This window comes from Peromyscus maniculatus, chromosome 7 (assembly GCF_049852395.1).
Source record: "Peromyscus maniculatus bairdii isolate BWxNUB_F1_BW_parent chromosome 7, HU_Pman_BW_mat_3.1, whole genome shotgun sequence".
In the NCBI taxonomy this organism is placed as follows: Eukaryota; Metazoa; Chordata; class Mammalia; order Rodentia; family Cricetidae; genus Peromyscus; species Peromyscus maniculatus.
The window spans coordinates 69,423,565-69,442,126 of NC_134858.1; the positions used below are offsets into that span (position 1 = coordinate 69,423,565).

Genomic DNA, 18,562 nt, shown 5'->3' on the forward strand with positions numbered 1-18,562 from the left:
ACATTTCTCCTTTTAATGGCTTAGATTTGAACTAGGTATTTCCACTCTCAAAAGTTTTAAAAGAACAACTCTTTCTTTCAGCTCTAATGCATGTGGGAATGAAAAGGTGCTGAACAGAGTAAATCCTGGCAGTTTTGCTGATCACTCAAGACTTCCACACAGAGAGAAGGCAGCTTTAACAGTAAACTGCTGGTGAAATCAGAATTAAAGTATCATGGCTGAAAAGGGAAGGGAGAATGTATCTGGGACTTCCTCACACCGGTGCCCTGGTGCCTTCAGAGTGGGGCCGAGTGTTCATTACAGTTCAAGAACTGGGAGGGTGGGGGTAGGGGTGGGCAGGCAAGGCTGGAGAGATGGCTCAGCAGTTAAAAGCACTGGCTGCTCTTCCAGGGGACCCAGGTTCAATTCCCAGCACCTACATGACAGCTCACAACTGTCTGTAACTCTAGTTCCAGGAGATCTGACATCTTTACACCAATGCACATAAAAAAACAAAAAACAAAAAAAACTAAGGGTGGTGTAATGAATGAATATGAGAATGGCTGGCTAAGGAAAGAACAATGTTCCCATTACCATCACATGAGCAACAACCAGCCTTTGTGTGTTTCACAGGAGGCTATAATTCTTCAAGATCTGGTGTCATGAACATTTATCCTCTACACACACTTCTAGGGTTTTGAACAAGATGAGCACATACCTGGTTTTAGGAACAGGGTGACTATGCACCATTCATACACATCAAACATATCAGAGGGACATAGAGATGAAGAATTTTCAGCTACTATCAGTTTTTATGAAAGTTTGTACCAGTGATTCCCTGAGCTGTCCTCTTCAGTGATTCCGAGGGATTATGGTTTTCAAGCACTTGTCTACTCTACTCTATTTAAAACCCAACACAAACATTTAGATAATCCAGCACAAACAGGATGGAGAGAGAGCTGCTCACAAGCACATGTGGTTCAGAGCCACGTTTATTAAATCCTTGCAAAAAGGTTGTAGATAAAGCATTAGCAACTGATGGACTATACAGGTGACTGCTGAAAGACAACTAGATGGTGGAACCCCCAGGGCAGAAGTGTCCACCATTTGATAACTGCTCAGCACAGAAGAGCTGCTGTGACAAATACACACTAAACAAATGAAGTTTTAAAGCTTTTGGGGATCTCATCAGACTTCATGAAAAAGGAATAGTTGCCTCAATCAAGTGTGAACCCTTTCAAACCAGACACACATGTGACACATGGGTGTGTCTTACAAGTTTATGGCATTTCTAATAGAGATCAATAAAGCAGCCCTGAGATCTGACATGGGTGTAAAGGACACCAGTGTGCTAAAGACAGGGAGGAGCTGTATTTGTAGATGCCCCAGGGTAAAGCATGTGAGGAAACCTACACTGAGGAAGGAATACAACGTGGTTCAGAGAGGAGTGCAGGTCTAGACAGATAAATTCAACAGTGAGAGACAGACACTGAGCCCACAGGAGCAAATGTGCTCCAAGCCCACCAGTAGGCTGATGCTGTTTGTTCTCTGCCCCATTTCATAAGACTGGTCTCTATAGGTTTGTGGGAAGCTCTCAGTCTGCAGATAGGGAGTCTAGGAAGTACAGGGAGAGCCGGATCCTGATGGCACAGACAGCAGTATTCAGAGAATTTTCAGACAACTTGCCTAAGCAAAGCACAGTTAACAAATGTCTGACTGTCTGTCTCTGCTGGACTGACTTACCTCTGACTTGCTGCTCTAGACTAAGGATGACTGCCACAGCCTGATGAAGAATGAGGAGTTTTGTCTGAGGTTTTTCACTCTTCAAATGAAGCTGACACATTCGGCCAAGCTCCTTGAATGCCTCATTAATATCCCGCACTCGCAGGCGCTCTCTGGCATTGTTAGCCATCCGCCTTTCCTTCTCCCTTTCAATTTTCTGCTCTGGATTCAGATCCTCATCTTCATTGGTACTGCTGGAAAACAGTAGAAAGAGTGTCTATGAGCTTCCCTACAGATCTGCTGACTGTGCCAGATGATAAAGTATGCAGGTAAAAAGGCAAAGTGTAACTCCTACTAGACAAGAGCAGCAGCTGTACGTAGCTGTGCCCGGATGGTCCTTTCCTTTCTTCACGGCACCTGAACAGTCACTTAGTTAAGTTGTATCATGGTTTTCATACATTTTTCATCACACATTTTAGCATAAAGGCCTCTCTATGAAAGTAAATTATTCATAAACAAGAAACATAACTAAATTCTACCACCTTGTTATACAGATTGGATCCACACATCAGCCGTCTCAGTGTTACCAGGACCAGTTCAACACAGACTTTCAAGTCTACATCCAATCTACAGACCCAGAAGCTGCATCTTAGCAGGCCCCAACTGATTCAAATGCACTGAGTGTTGAAGGTCCTGACCTGGAGCAGGAGCACATCATGCACTCTGGCAGTCACCTGGTGCACAAGGGACAGAAGACAAGACATAGATGGGCTCAAAACATAGTTTTGATGATGATGATGTGATGACAGAAAAACTGGGAAATTTGTGGGGGAAATTTTTTTTCTTTTTTTGGAAGGACAAACTGGCTTATATATATATATATATGTATCTGGCTATTTGGGGCTACAAAGTAGAATCGAGTAGTTGTGACAGGGACAACATGGCCCATGAACGTATCGACGATCTGGCCCTTTAGAGTGGAAAGTCTGTTGATTCCTAATGCATGTGGAGAGAAGAAAGGATACAAATTATCTCTTAAAATTTGTTCAGAATAATAGCACTATGAGTTAAAGATGCCTAGAAGTGGTTTTGGAATTCTCCGATTGAATTTACTTTCTCATTTACATTCTTCCTATGAGTAAGACGTGTATTAAAACCACAGCACTGTAAAAATTCATTTTTCTCAAGAGAAACATTTAGGCTTTGAAAGCTGTGAGAATGTCAAGGGCAAAGGAGCTCTTTGTTGGGTGGAAATGGAAGAAAGGGTCATGGCTTTTTTAGCTCTATCACTGCAGTCTCCTCTGCATTATAATATAACACACAAAACATATTAATTATCAATACCTGTAAGGGATAGATACATTGTTGACAAATGATTCATATACCATAAATAAGATGCACTGAAAATACATTAAGTCCTGGCTGGGTTTGGCTGATCATGTGTGTAATCCCAGCAACTTGGAAGGTTGAAGCACGAGGACCATGAGTTCAAGACCAGCGTAGGCTACAATCACCTAATATATACATATATATATATATATATATATATATATATATATATATATATATATATATATTTGCAATATTTCCTTTTTTCTTTTTTTAAAGATTTATTTATTTTATGTGCTTTGGTGTTTTGCCTGCAAGTATGTCTGTGTGAAGGTGTTAGATCCCCTGGAACTGGAGTTACAGACAGTTGTGAGCTGCCATGTGGGTGCTGGGAATTGAGCCCAGGTCATCTGGAAGAGCAGTAAGTGCTCTTAACCACTGAGCAATCTCTCCAGCCCCCCAAATCACCTAATTTTAATGTAAAACTAAAACTTAAAAAAAAAATCTGAAGCACACAAATCATTTGAAAGTAATGTATTAATGTGTCCAAATTCATGTTTGAAAGCAAGTCAGTTTTAATTTCCAGAAAACTCTTCCTGAGAGTATTACTCTATTCATTTTTACATTGTTCTCAAATTACTGCTGAAATCAAGGAATAGCAAACCTACTCTATGAAGGGCCAAATGGTAAGTATTTCCTGTTTTGTGAGCCAGATGGTGTCTGTGGCAACTACTGAAACCTGCCAATGTAAAGCAAACCTGGCCACAGATGACATAAAACCAAAGCATACGGTGGTTTCCAGTAATACCACATAATAAGCAACAGGCTGGTGCCTGCATGAACCACAGTGGAGTCTGCCATATACTTAGTTCTTTAATAGATCAAATATTTACTGGCTGACATAAAACAAATAGCTGAACCTGTCCTCTCACTGCCTTCTTACAAACTTTGAGCAACTGAGACAAGGTAGGCAGTTCCTTTTCTACGAAGACACAAAGGGGTGTGAAATCACACCTTCAGTCAAACATCCACAGGCCTTCTCTTTAGAGATGGGAGGATGAAACGGGTAAATTTATATATATATATATATATATATATATATATATATATATATATATATATATATATATATATATATATATATCACTGCCTGGCACCTAGACTGTAGTTGGCTATTACTAATGTATGACACCCTTTAATGTCCCAAAACTTTTTCCCTCTAGGGCAAACACATACCTTGTTCTACCTCTAGATGAGACCTTGATGTCTTTTTGGGAGGACTCATCATCTGATTTCATGTCATCTGATGAAGGAGGCTCATGAAGGTTCTCATCTTTTTCTTTGTTTTCAGTCTTGATTTCTGTTGGAACAACATTTCCAGACTGATTTTGCAAGCCACCTAACGAAGAGGGAAAGAAACATAAAATATAAGTCTAGGTTTACATGTTCCAATCAAGATAGTTCAAAGCTTTCTAGAGGATAAATAAACTTGGGGTTTAGGTTGTATAAAACATTCTGGAGGTAAAGGAATGTACATTATTAGAGCCAGAAAGAACCTGTCAGAAACTAGTGGTCAAGAAGTCAGCAGTCCTAATTTTACCTAGATATTTGCATTTTTCATAAATCTATATTGTACCAAGGACCACAGTTTTTTTTTTCCTTTAAAAATTTTATGTCTCTCCAGTTCTATTAGAATCTCTAAAACAACATACTGTAATTCAAAGTTCTCAACAGACTAAGAAATCTATTTCTCCTTGACGGTAGGGACTGTGCAGGCTGACTCATGAGAGAAAGTCATCAAGAGACAGGACAGGAGCAGAATAGACAGACCACCACTGAGTCCTACACTGTGGTTTTCAACCCGCTCCAGCCAGCGTAGAGTTAAGCTGGCTCGGCCAAGATGGCTGAGTAAACACTAGACAGTGACCCTCTGCATCCACAGGGTAACACTACTATGTGAGAGGCTGACCACAGACGCCAGTTCAAATGGACAGGACAGTATTCCAAAGGACATTGTTTTCTACAGTACTACGCAAAAAACGACAAAAGTTACCTCTGAAATTTTCTGGTGTTTTATGGTTCAGGTCTGTGTTTGAGGCAGCAACAGTACTAGACAGGACCGAATGATTACCATTGAGACTAACTGAATCTTCCCTATGAGGTCCAACCTAAAGGGAAAAACAACAACAAAAAGAAGTCACAAAGTGGCCAGTTTTTTTAAATTTATTTTTTGTGATAAGTCAGCCTGACCCCGAAATCCTTAATTCAAGTGACTCTCCTGCCTCAGTCTTCAAATAATCAGGATTACAGGCCTGCACCACTTCACTCGGCTTTGTATAAGTCTTATACAGGATTTTATAGAGATACAGTACTATTCACCTGAATTTAACAACTCTTTTTGGGCATTACTTTTTCTGAATTTCAGTGAACATTTTAAAATACATGACAATAAAGTATTTGAATCCAATGTTATTTATTTATTTTTATTTATTTTGTTTTTTAGTTTTTCGAGACAGGGTTTCTCTGTGTAGCTTTGCGCCTTTCCTGGAACTCACTCTGTAGTCCAGGCTGGCCTCGAACTCACAGAGATCCACCTGCCTCTGCCTCCCGAGTGCTGGCATTAAAGGCGTGCGCCACCACCGCCCGGCTCCAATGTTATTTAAAAAACAAGTTTCAAATTTTTAAATTCCGTAGAGTGTTGTTAGTAAAAGCCAAAAGGGCGGCCAATGAATGCCACACCCTAGCTAGATAAGACACTCTAAAAGGGACAGGACTAGAGAGCCCATAAGCCCCCAAACCTACTCTACATAGCTGCTCCAGTGCTGAGTAAAACAGCCCCACACTGAAGGTACCACTGGCATTCATTAACCGGCATCTTCCCACACATACAATAGCTTATTTGTCCTCCCTCTCACCTGTAATGCAAACCTAAAGCAAACTAAAGGCTTTGCCCGCCTGGGCACTGAAATCCTCATTTTTATTCTAAAGCTTTAAAAAACATAACGTGGTGGTGGTGGTGGTGGTGGTGGTGGTGCCGCCTTTAATCCCAGCACGCAGGAGGCAGAGGCAGGCAGATCTCTGTGAGTTCAAGGGCAGCCTGGGCTACAGAGTGAGTTCTAGGAAAGGCGCAAAGCTACACAGAGAAACCCTGTCTGGAACACACACACACACACACACACACACACACACACACACACACACACACACACACACACACACACACAGCCAAAAAAAAAACCGTAACCCAAGCTGTAGCTGACCCAAATGAGAAGGTAAAGCACACTAACACCAACCATTAGATGGTGCACTATTTTAAGAGAAACAGGTTACAAATAAACTTTTTTATTAGAACAGTAGCAGACTTGTCAACTAGAATATTAAGCCTTTAATTAAATAGTTTACTGCCTGGATTAGACAGGAGAAATGTTTTTCAACAGATCCTTCAGCTTTAACAAGTTATCAAGCATTGAATACCCCAAGTAATTGGTGTACCTTTTGATCTTTTTATGACTGTGGATTTTATCCTAAGATGTATAAATATCCTCATGTGGGTTTATCCTTTGATTTCCTGTGAGCTAAATGAAAAGACCCAAAGCAGAGTTTCAGGGGGTCATCTGGCAGTGGGTTTGTTTAGAATATACCAGGTGTCTCCGACACTTTGAAAATACTTGTCTTTCACCCTTATTCTCATCTTTAATGTACTCTTTAGTGTACTCTATAGTTACTTTTTATACAAAATTATCTCAGAATTAGTCACCACTGAGAATTACTCTGTCACTATTCCCTTTGGATATTCAAGTCTGTACTTTTTCCCCTAAACCAGGTAAATTTCATCATGCATTAGAATCATACCTTAAAGCAGAGAGGGACCATAAAAATGGCGTCAGACTTCCAACCTCTTCCCACTTTTAAAATTTCAGGCTTTAGGTTCCCTGTCCCCATTAAAGACTCTAAAAACTCCTGAAGAACTTAGCCTAACAGTCGGTGAAGACAGAAGACTGAAGGAGAAACTTCCAGCAGTGTCATGCATGGGACTCTGACATAAGACAGCCTGGTCAAGTCTGTCCTTAATGCTTACTAGTGCCTTCTTCCTACTGACTGCTGAGAAGGAGGCCACTTGGAAATCCTATTCTAGGGGCTGAGGTCACACAAGCCTGAGGACAGGTATTCAGATCCCTAGCACCCACATAAAGGCTAGGTGGAAGTGATAGCAGCTTACAATCTCAGTGCAAGGAAGACACAGGCAGAAGATTCCCAGAGCAAGCTGGCCAGCTAGAGGAGCTTACTTGACAAGCTCTGGGTTCAAGTGAGAGACCCTGACTCAATATATACTATAAGGTGGGGAGCCAGGGGAAGACACCAGATGTTAACTTCTGACACATGCGTGCAGGCACGCACACACCCCATGAATACACACAAAATAGATCTCATTTTATGAAAAGACATGGGATAAACACAACAGACAGCTGCTAATTTGAAGTGCCAACCTATTTTAAAGGTGAAATACCATAGAGGAACTTCGGTTCAGAAAATCTCTGTGAGATAAAGCAGAAGCTGAACTTTCTGTGAGTTTGTGCACTTAAAACTTCACCAGATCTTGTTAAGAGATGCTAATTCTATTTTTATCTAAATTCTGAATTTATCAAAAACAAAACAAAAAACACCAAAGGAAATGGCCTTATAAACTTCAAAATACACAAATATTCACTCTGTATCCCACAAGCAAAGCCCAGCCTGAGCAGTAATGGCTGAGTCATTCAGAGACAATGCATCTGCCGACTTCTCATTTCCTTTGGCTTCAATAGCACCACTAAAAGAAAACCAAACTTTTTGCACCTTAATAAAAAGTACTGTACGGACTCTCTTCCTGACAAAAGGCTCTGCAGCAAAGGGTCATTACTTCTTCCTTGAAAGAAATAAGGCAGGGTGTCTTATTTTGAAATATAGATGCTAGCAAGTATTTTTGCCTCAATGGAACAAAACAAGGTTATTTTCTTACAGGAACTCACATTACTGGCCCCCAAAAACGTTTCAATTGACATACGTAGTAAAAATATAAACCTTTAAAATATGGTCTCAGACAGGCAGAAAGCTTGAAGTCTGGAGTTTCCCATGTTAATGCAGTCAGCAGAAACTTTTTCTTTGTAACTTGATTCCCCTTTTTCTGAAGAATTTGACTTCCACAGTTTTAATAGTTCTCTTTAACCCTTGCCAACCCTGGCTTCCATAGCCTTCCTTTAATCTGTGGCTCCACAATGATATGGCTGTCTACATGAACAACAGGTGTATAAACAGTTCTTTGTCTGCACCCAGCGCCTGTGGGCCAGCCAGATAGGACCATTTTAATTGTCCATCTCGTTAGCATACAGCTGACAGGCTGCTACTGCTGGGGGAGTAGCAGGGAAGGAAGGCAAGCCCCTTGGCCTGCTCTGCTCTAAATTCCCATCTTCTAAGACCCTCACTTCAGAATGAAAGGTCCAACCCCCTAAATGACTTAGTCTTGTACACTGGGCCTTCACAATGTGTGCACAGCTTGACTTTGGTGGATAACCTACAAGGAACTTCTTTTCATTTTTCAATCTGGCCAATGACTTTAGTACTCATAATGGAAAACATGTTAAATCTAATTAGTTGATGAATTTAAGAACAGACTTCAAATTTATCAGCATGAAGTTCTCTGATTGTGTTCTAATAACTAGTCCATTTGTACTACTTGCTGAATATTATAGTAAATATATTTACTATGACCATTATCAATATATAGACTAATTAAATGATTTTAAACACTGTCTTAAAATATTCTGTCGGTTTAACCCATTTGTTGTTTCCTTAATCCTTATATTTCCTTAAGTGTATAATTTCTATTATTTTCCAAAAATTCTAAATTATTTCTAAATTTAAAAACACTATCTACACTGAAAACAAAAAAATCAGAATGTCCATTTAGGGGAAAAATGGACTAAAACAGGAGGAGTGGTTATAATTCTTGTATTCAGATGAAACCTAGACACATAATTTTCTATAGTATGGAAGCCCAAACTAGAATTAACTCCTGTCCAAAAGGGAAACCAAGAATATTTAAAGTTAGGAGGGCTGAGAAGCCTGCTCACTTGGCCTTGCAAATTTGAGGCTCTGAGGTTCGATTCCCAGAACCCACACAGGAAGCTGTGGCAGGACAGACACACAGTCCTACTGACAGGAGGCGGGGACAAGAGGATTGCTGGAACTGCTGGCCAGCTAGCCTGGCCTGTTTGGTGAAGTTTCGCACCAAAGAGAGAGCCTGTCTCAAACAAAAGGTGGTCAGTGATTAAGAAAGCCAGGTGGGGTAGCCCACACCTTTAATCCCAGCACCGGGGAGGCAGAGGCAGGTGGATCTCTGAGTTCCTGGCCAGCCTGGGCTACAGAGTGAGTTCCAGGACAGCCAGGGCTACAGAGAAACCCTGTCTTGAAAAACCAAAACTTACTAACTAAATAAATGATACCCAATGTTGTCTTTTGACTTAGGTATACATGAATGTGCAAACATATGCAGCCAATTTGCCCCATACAAAGATTCCAAATTATTTTAGTTAAGTGACAAAAGGCTAAAAAAACTCTGAATAAAATTTTATTATATTTTCTTGACACCAAAACCCTCAAGCAATACCAAAAAATAATTAAAAAAAATCTATATAAACTTCTAAGTCTTGTAACAATAAAACTAAGATATCTATGGAGAGAATTTCCTTCTGTACCATCAAAGACCTTTTAAGAATTTTAAAAAATGTGCTGGGCGGTGGTGGCGCACGCCTTTAATCCCAGCACTTGGGAGGCAGAGCCAGGCGGATCTCTGTGAGTTCGAGGCCAGCCTGGGCTACCAAGTGAGTTCCAGGAGAGGCACAAAGCTACACAGAGAAACCCTGTCTTGAAAAACCAAAACAAAAAAAAAAAAAAAAAAAGAATTTTAAAAAATGTTGTTTATTATTATTGCACACAATAATTTTCTCTGATTTCTATGTATGAATGTTCTATGTATGAATGTTCAGAGAATTGAACTCAAGTCTTCAGCCTTGCGTTGTCTGCTGACAAATGCCACAGAGGCACCTTGCTCATTTCAAGAACTTTTTTAGGACTGGCATCAAGCTGCGCTGGCAAACAAACACAATCTCAGTCTCTCTTGGCATGGTCTGCACCTGCAGTCGAAATCACTGCCTAACGTTTTATGAAGACACAGGCACTAGCAAGATGCTATCTTGCTGAGCACAGGTCCCCGCCACCTTTCCTCCCCCGACAGGGTTTCTCTGTGCAGCTTTAGATGTTGAGGAACTCACTCTGTAGACCAGGCTAGCCTTGAACTCACAGAGATAAGCCTGCCTCTGCCTCCTGTGTGCTGGGATTAAAGGTGTGCACCACCATTACCACTGGGCTTAGAGAAGGCAAAGGTCTTAACAGGCGAACTACTTTGCTGACAAAGAACAATGGCTTCAACTAACCATACAGACTTTACACTAATGGTAATCTTGTTCACTGATCTATTTGCTTTGAAGGCCTGAGAGATGAGCTACTGTTCCCACTTTGTTGAGATGCAGATTCCCATCAACTTTTTATCCATTTCAGCACATCTTGGCTCATCTTAAATAATTAAAACTACTTCAACAAAACTCCCAAAGTAGTTATAAAAACAGCTTATCATGGTGGCACACATCTTTAATTCCAGCACTTGGGAGGCAGAAGCAGGATCTCTGAGTTCAAAGGCAGTGCCAACCCAGTCTACATAGTGAATTCCAGGGCAGCCAAGGCTATACAGTGAGCAGCCCACCTAAAAATCAATCAAACAAACAAAACAAAAACTCCAAGAAAAAGGAAAGCAAAGAAGAACAAAACAAAACCCAAAAGGAAACCATGCCAACCTTCATTTTATATATTGGAAGTCAATTTATCATCAAAGTAAGGAACTGACAAAGCAGGCCTGTGGATAAATCTTGTCTTCTCTTCTGTTTTTTAAAATAAAGGAACCTATTTCTGTAAATAAATGACACTGGAATTTAGCTGTGTTCATTTCCCCCCATATGTCAAAGGCTGCTTTGTTTTACAATGTCAGATTGTGTCACTGTAGGGACGGGAGTAGAGCTCAGTATTAGAGTCCTTTCCTACTAAACATACCCTAGACTCAATCCTTATTCTCCCCAGAGTCAAAGAGTGTGACAGAGATCATGCAGTATGCAAAGCAGAAGACGGCTGCTATGCCTTCCATCTTTTCCTTCATACAGAACACAAGTCAAATCTTTTCCAAATGCTAGGAAACAAAGTAGTATCATGTTTAACCCTACAGTCTGGATACTCATCTATAGTAATGTCCTTAGAATAAACTCACCGAACAAACAAATACTATTTGAATGTTCTGGTGAGTTCCTGAAGACATTTGTGTCTAATAGAGTAACTTTACTCTTTAAGTTATAAATGGAGTGATGGCCAGGTGGTGATGGTGCACACCTTTAATTGGGAGGCAGAGGCAGGTGGATCTCTGAGTTCAAGGCCAGCCTGGTCTACAGAGTAAGTTCCAGGACAGCCAGAACTACACAGAGAAACCCTGTTTGGAAACCCAAAACCAATCAACAAACCAAAGTGATGAAAATAAATTTTTTTGAGAAAGATTGTCTCATAAAATCCTATAATAAACTGATTACTTCTGTGGTCATTTTACAAACAACTATTTTTAGAGATACAATACAAATATTTAGAGATACAAATACAAATATTAACTAATGTTAAAAAGTATTCATATTTATGATAAAAAGGGAAAATAGTTTTAGAATATGAAACTACATTTTTTTTCTTTTCAGTCAGTTAGAATATACGATCATGAAGGACAATAAAAAGAGATTAACTCTTGAAGCCGAATGAAACCAACACAAACATGTGTCCCTAAATCACACATCCTGTGAGAACAAGGTTGGGTACTGAGCACATGAACAAGGAAGGTTGAGTCTTCCTGTGATCACCTATCTACTCCATCCTTTGGTTTGAACTCAGACTCAGCTAAAAGCTGCCCTTGGAAGCATGAGAGACAAACACTGGCTCACCAGAGGGGGTCAGATCCTCTCAGGTACTTTCTGAGTGTAAGCCTGTAGCAATGCGTGATTTCTACAACTAACATACACGGATTGTTTATAGATAGGGTGGAGAAGGTAGACAGTAGGTGGCAACTTAACAGCCATGTGCCCTCTAAAGACAGTGAGAACTGAAAAGGTCTTGATACACACTGAGAACAGCTCGGGCGTAACTGCTGTGCCCTGGATGTTGCTGCTCTTAAAGAGCCAGAGTCACAGTACTTTTTATGAGACCCCTCTTTTTAGAATACTATGAGGCTTTTTATCTATGCAGGCAGACCTCTGTGAGTGTGAGGACAGCAGGGGCTACAAAGTGAGTGCTAACAATAGCAAAAGTAAAAAGCTAGGAGGGAATACAGGGGCTGGGGACCTAGCTCAGTGGTAGAGCACTTGCCTAGCAAGCCAAGGCCCTGGGTTTGGTCCTCAGCTCTGAAAAAAAAAAAAAGAGGGAATACAAATTGCAAATGCTTCAAAGGCCAACCTGAGATTTAAAAATATGATTTTCAAGTCATTCTGCTAGAAATAAAGGTATGTAACATATCAGCAACTTGTTAGTCATCTGATTTTCTATATCTATAGTTGCAAAATGCCATGTTACTAGTCTAATTATACCACTACAATTTTTCTTTTTGAGACAAGTTCTCTCTATGTAACACTAGCTGGCTTTAAAAATCAGAGAACCACATGCTTTCTCTACCTCTCAAGTGCTGGAATCAAAGGCATGTGCTACCAAACCTGGCTCTACTAAAATATTTCTAATAGTCACAGTCAAGACAATTCATATATGAGTTTAATAATTAATGTTTTCATAATAGTTTATCAGCAAAAACTAATTTAGAAGGTGGTTAAAATTCAAGATTTCTTGACACACAAACCAAACCACACAAGACCAAAAACAACATCCCTAACTGCTACAACATGAGGTGGAAGTACTGAGATAGAGAGCAGGTGGCTGTTTGCTGCATTCTGTGGACATGCAAATGTGAAGACCTGGAATCAATACCCTTTACAGAAATCAGGCCATCAGCACTGGGGTACTTAATTACTGTGGCGATAGGAGAGTTTTAGCCTTGATCACATGGCTTATAGCCTGAAATCTGTTTCATAGGAAAATATTTTGTAGCATGCAGTGAACTTTAAAAACCATGCAATAAACATGCAAACATATGGTATCAGTCATACAGCAGATTCAGAATGAATCTTTAAAAGACAATTTGGATGAAAAATAATGTAAGATGAAATGTAAGGATGAAAAATAATAATTCAACATAGAATTTTTTTTTATGTACATAGCTTTAGAAGTCTATTCTCCTTTCTAAAGAATTACCATGTTTTTAAAAGATGGATCAGTCTAAAAGAGTTTCCTTTGCTTGTTCCTTAACAATCCTTCTAGTTGCTCCTTTATCCCAATTTTTTTTCTTGATTTGGCTAAAAAAAAAGGCTAAATCAGGATCTGTACAAATTAAGAGTTTCACTTTTTAAATTTTTGCTATTGAAGGCAAGTTCTAGATCATAACAAACAACTTTTCTAGTCTAGAAAAGTTTTCTGAATTAGAAAACTTTCTTCCTAGACTAGGTTGTTTTGTTTTCGTTTTCCCCCTAAACTGTGGTACATGAACCTAAAACTGAACCTAGGACCTCACATATGCTATAGAAGTGCTCAGTCATTGAGCCACATCTGCAGCCTTCTTTTTACTTTGAAACAGGGTCTTACTAAGTTCCCCAAGCTGGCCTTGACCTTGCTGTTCTCCTGGCTCTCAGCCTCTGGAATAGCTGAGATGACAGGCCTCTAACACTGGTTCCAGCTAGACTAGGGCCTTTAAAACTCAGTCTTGCTTTACAGGCTATGCTATTCATTCATCCTACCCTCTACCCAAGGCATACACTGTCATTCCAATGAGTACACATCTGGAAAAAAGATCAGGCTGAAGCTAATAGATCTCTGTAGAAAGTTCCTTCTTTTTGTATGTGGCCACAGAGGATTTGACAGATGGTAGCCAATAAAGGAAATTTTAAAAGGCTCCTTTTAACATTCCATTCAAGAAAAGAGATGCTCCTCTAACCCTTTCTTCCAAAATTTCATGAAAAATAATTAGGATAATAGGAGTTATTGCACATAGATGAGCATGATTTACCATTGAAGCTGATCGACTGTTTGTAACAAGGCTTGATCCTCCATAGTTTGAACTGAGGTTTCCAATTGGTGCATTATGGGATGGTCCCAATAAACTGTGTATATCACTGTGGCTAGTAGGCAGACTGGTAGAAGGTCCAACTGCATGGTTTCGCAGCACATGGATAGCATCATCCAGTCTGTCTAAACGGTCCTCCATTCGAGACTGCTGTAAGAATCAAAAACAACACAGGGTGGTTACTGCTGGTATCGACTCAATTTACTAAGCTTCTACATCTCCTATTCAGGGATATCTGGAAGGCAGCAAGTGCAATGCAGAATTAACTAGCTTCAAAAGTGACTACCTGCATTTCAAATCAACAACAACAAAGGCAGCTACCTTCAGTCACTGCTTTATAAGACGAATTTACCAAATTATCAGGTTATTTCTTTTGGTTTCTATAATAAATGAAGGCTACTATGTCAATACTCAATTACAGCTGATGGAAAGGGACAAACTGTACTTTAACATGATCTCTGGAAGATGTCAATTTGGGGAAAGGCTCTCAAATCTATTTAGTTTTTAAGTTTAGGTGAGAAGAACACACCTTATCTTCAATAGCGTACACATCAGATAAGCTTTTTTTTTTTTTTTTTTTTTTTTTCTGAGACAGGGTTTCTCTGTGTAGCTTTGTACCTTTCCTGGAACTCACTCTGTAGCCCAGGCTGGCCTCAAACTCACAGAGATCTGCCTGCCTCTGCCTCCCGAGTGCTGGGATTAAAGGCGTGCGCCACCACTGCCCCAGATAAGCTCTTTAACAAAACTGAAGGTAAGATATCTACTGCCCAGGTCACACATGCCTTATACACAAACACATTAGGATTCTGAAAACCAAAAGCACATGCCAGTAGAGCTCTTAAAAGAAGCCATTCTCAACAGACACGTCTACTTCTAGCACTGCTACAAGAGCTGCAATGCTCATCTGTTTGATTTTTGAAAGACGCTGGAGTCTGTACAGCTTGATAATTTTAAGTGGATAAGGGACGTTGAAGTAATTTAGACACACAGAAAAAGGCACCATCTAAAATAAATAGTACCTCACAGACGTCCTTTAAGAAGGACATTGCATCTTGCAAATGCTCGTGAAGCTGCTGCTCAACTCGATTTTTCTGGCAAAGTCAAGACAGAACAGGAGGCAAAGCACAGGTTAAGATTAACTCCAAAAGAGATGAGGAAATAGCTGATGTGCTTGTTGGCATAACCTGTTAGTAAAGTTAATGTGGAGATCTGCAAGGTCTACTTGTATTAAGTTCTGAAAAGGCTGGGATTTAACAGGGACTCACAAGGTTAGCATTTAAACAGCACACAACGCTTGGGTTTGCTTGCAAAATATTTGAGAAGACAACTTCTCCTCAACTTAAAATATTTTGTTAGGCACAGAAAAAGAGGGTTTCTGTTTGCAACCTAGAATTCCTGAATGATAGCGTGACTTAGAACATCACCAGATCACGCTCATTTCTTTATTTTTGTTACTCTTTGTGATTCTGGGTTACAAATATAAGCACACAAAAGCAACAGTAGTGAACATTCTACCACAGATTCCTCACCTTGGAGGACTAGTCCTATTTGTCTGGCAAGCAATGTTGTGCTTGTGTGATATGTACGTTTTTATTATAAGAAGATATCAGAAATACTTTTATAATAAAAAATTCTTATCAATTAAAAGTATAATGTAAATATAGTAAACAACACGATTTTGAATCAATGGATTTGGTTTCTTCTCTTTTTTAAAATAAAGTTCCTCTTACACATAAACATTGACAGTATAGAAAAATTAAGTCTTATGTTTTTCATAGAAACAAAAGTCCTTCAGTACTCCTTTAATTCCATTTATCTATATAAGTCTTATGTCCCAAAAAACAGATGACAATAAGGAAACCTCAAGTATCATATTGTCTACTAAATCGGGTTATCTGTTAGCAAAGAATTCACGAGTAATGCTATCCTACTGCTTCTTTACTGTTATATAAGACTTAGAAACAACAACAGCAAAACCACTACTAACAAAAAACCCTCTGAACCCTAAAGCAAGTCTGTAACAGCTGGAAAGACAGTAGAGGCTCTTACCAGGGAGTGAAGCGAGTTTTCATAGCTTGGGGATGAAGGTGCTTGCCCTCCAGCTCTGGGCCACTGACTGGTACCTGTTATATCAAAAAGCATTCACATGTATGGATGAACTCAGTGTCTTGGTGATGTTAAGGAAAGAGTAAAAATACTCAGTAATTATAAACAAATACTGGAAAGCTTGTTTACCATTCAGCATAATATTAGCAACTTATAAGCACAAACATTGGAAAACTTTTTAATTAATATACCAATTTAGTAAGTTAATTTAACAGGAAAAAGTCCATAAAACACAGCTGGCATCATGTTTGTATATTCTTTAGACTTTGTCTACACACGTGCATCTTTGAAAATGTACATCTCTTTAAAATGTTTGCTTCCCCATAATGGCTTTACAGTGTTTGATAATGCTATTAAAGATGACATTAACACTTACTGTTTGTACCATAATTTGCTTAATTACTCACAACTTATCACTAGCAATTTTTTTCCCCTTTGAGACAGGGTCTCCCTATGTAGCCTTGGCTGTCCTGAAACTTGCTATGTAGACCAAGACAGCCTTCAACTCAGATCTGTCTGCCTCTACCTCCCAAGTGCTGGGATTAAAGGCACGTGCCACCACACCCCAGCTGGGTTTTGACAGAGCAGCAATGCTATTCTGATTGCTACCACAATATATAAGACTTTCTTCCTCTGGGGAGTACATTTCCATATGAAGTACTATTTCTCAACTTAAAGAGTGTATACACATTCATGTGCATCTTCTGACAGTGCCCCTAGCCATGCACGGATGAAGTAGTTTCAAAGGCTAAAATGTACCAGGTGCACCAGCTAAAAAAATGTTTAGGTGGGGAGATGATCATAGGCTAAAGACCCCAAATTATTGACACAAAAAATCATTTTAGCCAGACGGTGGTAACATGCGCCTTTAATCCTAGCACTCAGGAGGCAGAGGCAGGTGGATCTCTGTAGGCCAACCATGGTCTACAGAGTTGCAGGATAGCTAAGGTAACAGAAAAACCCTGTTTTGAAAAAAAAAATCATTTCAACCATTTTGGTCCAATCTTCTTCCAAACTCTTATGTGATCAGTCTGTGACAGGAGCCAGATCATCAGATCAGGTGCTCTTAAATGTCTGAAGACATGACAGTCAGTAGGCATACAAATACTTTGCAAAGTAGGCAGTGTCTGTGGTTCCTCATAAGCTTAGTGATGACGGTACAGAGGATTATTGCACTACATCAGTCACATGAGAATTCTGCACTCAGAAGACTGTATATGTATGTTGGAGACTGAACCCAGAGCCTCATACATGTTAAGCTATATTCCCCAGCCTTATATTTATATTTTTTGGATAATGATAAAGAAACCATGCAACGGGTCATCGAGATGGCTCAGTGGGTAAAGATGCTTGTAGCCAAACCTCACAACTGAGTTTGATACCTGAAACCCACGTAATAGAAGAAGAGAACTGACTCTTGCTAGTTGTCCTGACTTCCAGATGTATATACCATGATAGGTATGTACACACACCCACACCCACACCCACAGAGAGAGAGAGAGAGAGAGAGAGAGAGAGAGAGAGAGAGAGAGAGAGAGAGAAACCATGCAAAGATCTACCTCTAATATCACCCATTTAACTATATATCAAAAAAAAAAAGATGGGGGAGAGCAGAGGAGAGGAGGAAAGGGCAACTGTGGTAGGGATGTAAAAATAATAATAAAAAACCATTAAAAAAAGACACATACTTAAACTTACTTTGTTGTTTTATTATTGATTGGTCTACACACTGTTACAACACAAGGTTAAAGCAGAATATCAGTAGGGCTCAGTCAGTGATAGGCATCTCTTTGAACTTCATAGTTCAAAGCTATACTTCATGGACAAAGGTCCTGTAACCGTACTAGTCACCTAACATTTTATGTTGTTGGTCACAAAGGGGATGATGAATAGTTAAACAAGGCAGAGCTAGCTCAGAAGTCAGCACCATCATCTGGTAATATCAACAGGCAGTTAGTGGAGGCTGGGAGTGTGGCTCAGTGGTAGAATACTTGCCTAGAATGTGTAAGTCCCTAGGTTTGATCCCTAGCATGGTATATACATTTTGGTATATGCAAAAATAAAAGAAATAGTTTTATCTTAATCTGCCTTATAAAGATGATCTTAAGAGATATGAAAGCATGCCTCCAAGCTAAATGTCTTTCT

The 18,562-nt window shown here is 39.6% G+C and overlaps 1 protein-coding gene across 12 annotated transcripts in view; it reads right to left on the reverse strand.

Moving 5' to 3' along the window:
* Tcf12 (transcription factor 12) overlaps positions 1 to 18,562 on the reverse strand; it is a 289,912-nt gene that overhangs the window by 8,511 nt on the left and 262,839 nt on the right. For 7 of the 12 annotated variants that reach the window (XM_076576639.1, XM_042281230.2, XM_076576644.1 and 4 more), the window contains 6 exons: positions 16,361 to 16,434; positions 15,331 to 15,402; positions 14,255 to 14,461; positions 5,084 to 5,198; positions 4,267 to 4,429; positions 1,723 to 1,955 (listed from right to left, as the gene is read on the reverse strand). In XM_076576639.1, coding sequence (XP_076432754.1) covers positions 1,723 to 1,955; positions 4,267 to 4,429; positions 5,084 to 5,198; positions 14,255 to 14,461; positions 15,331 to 15,402; positions 16,361 to 16,434 — 864 coding nt within the window. The remainder of the gene's footprint in view (positions 1 to 1,722; positions 1,956 to 4,266; positions 4,430 to 5,083; positions 5,199 to 14,254; positions 14,462 to 15,330; positions 15,403 to 16,360; positions 16,435 to 18,562) is intronic. The other 5 variants (XM_076576641.1, XM_076576642.1, XM_042281233.2 and 2 more) reach the window with 3 other exon arrangements.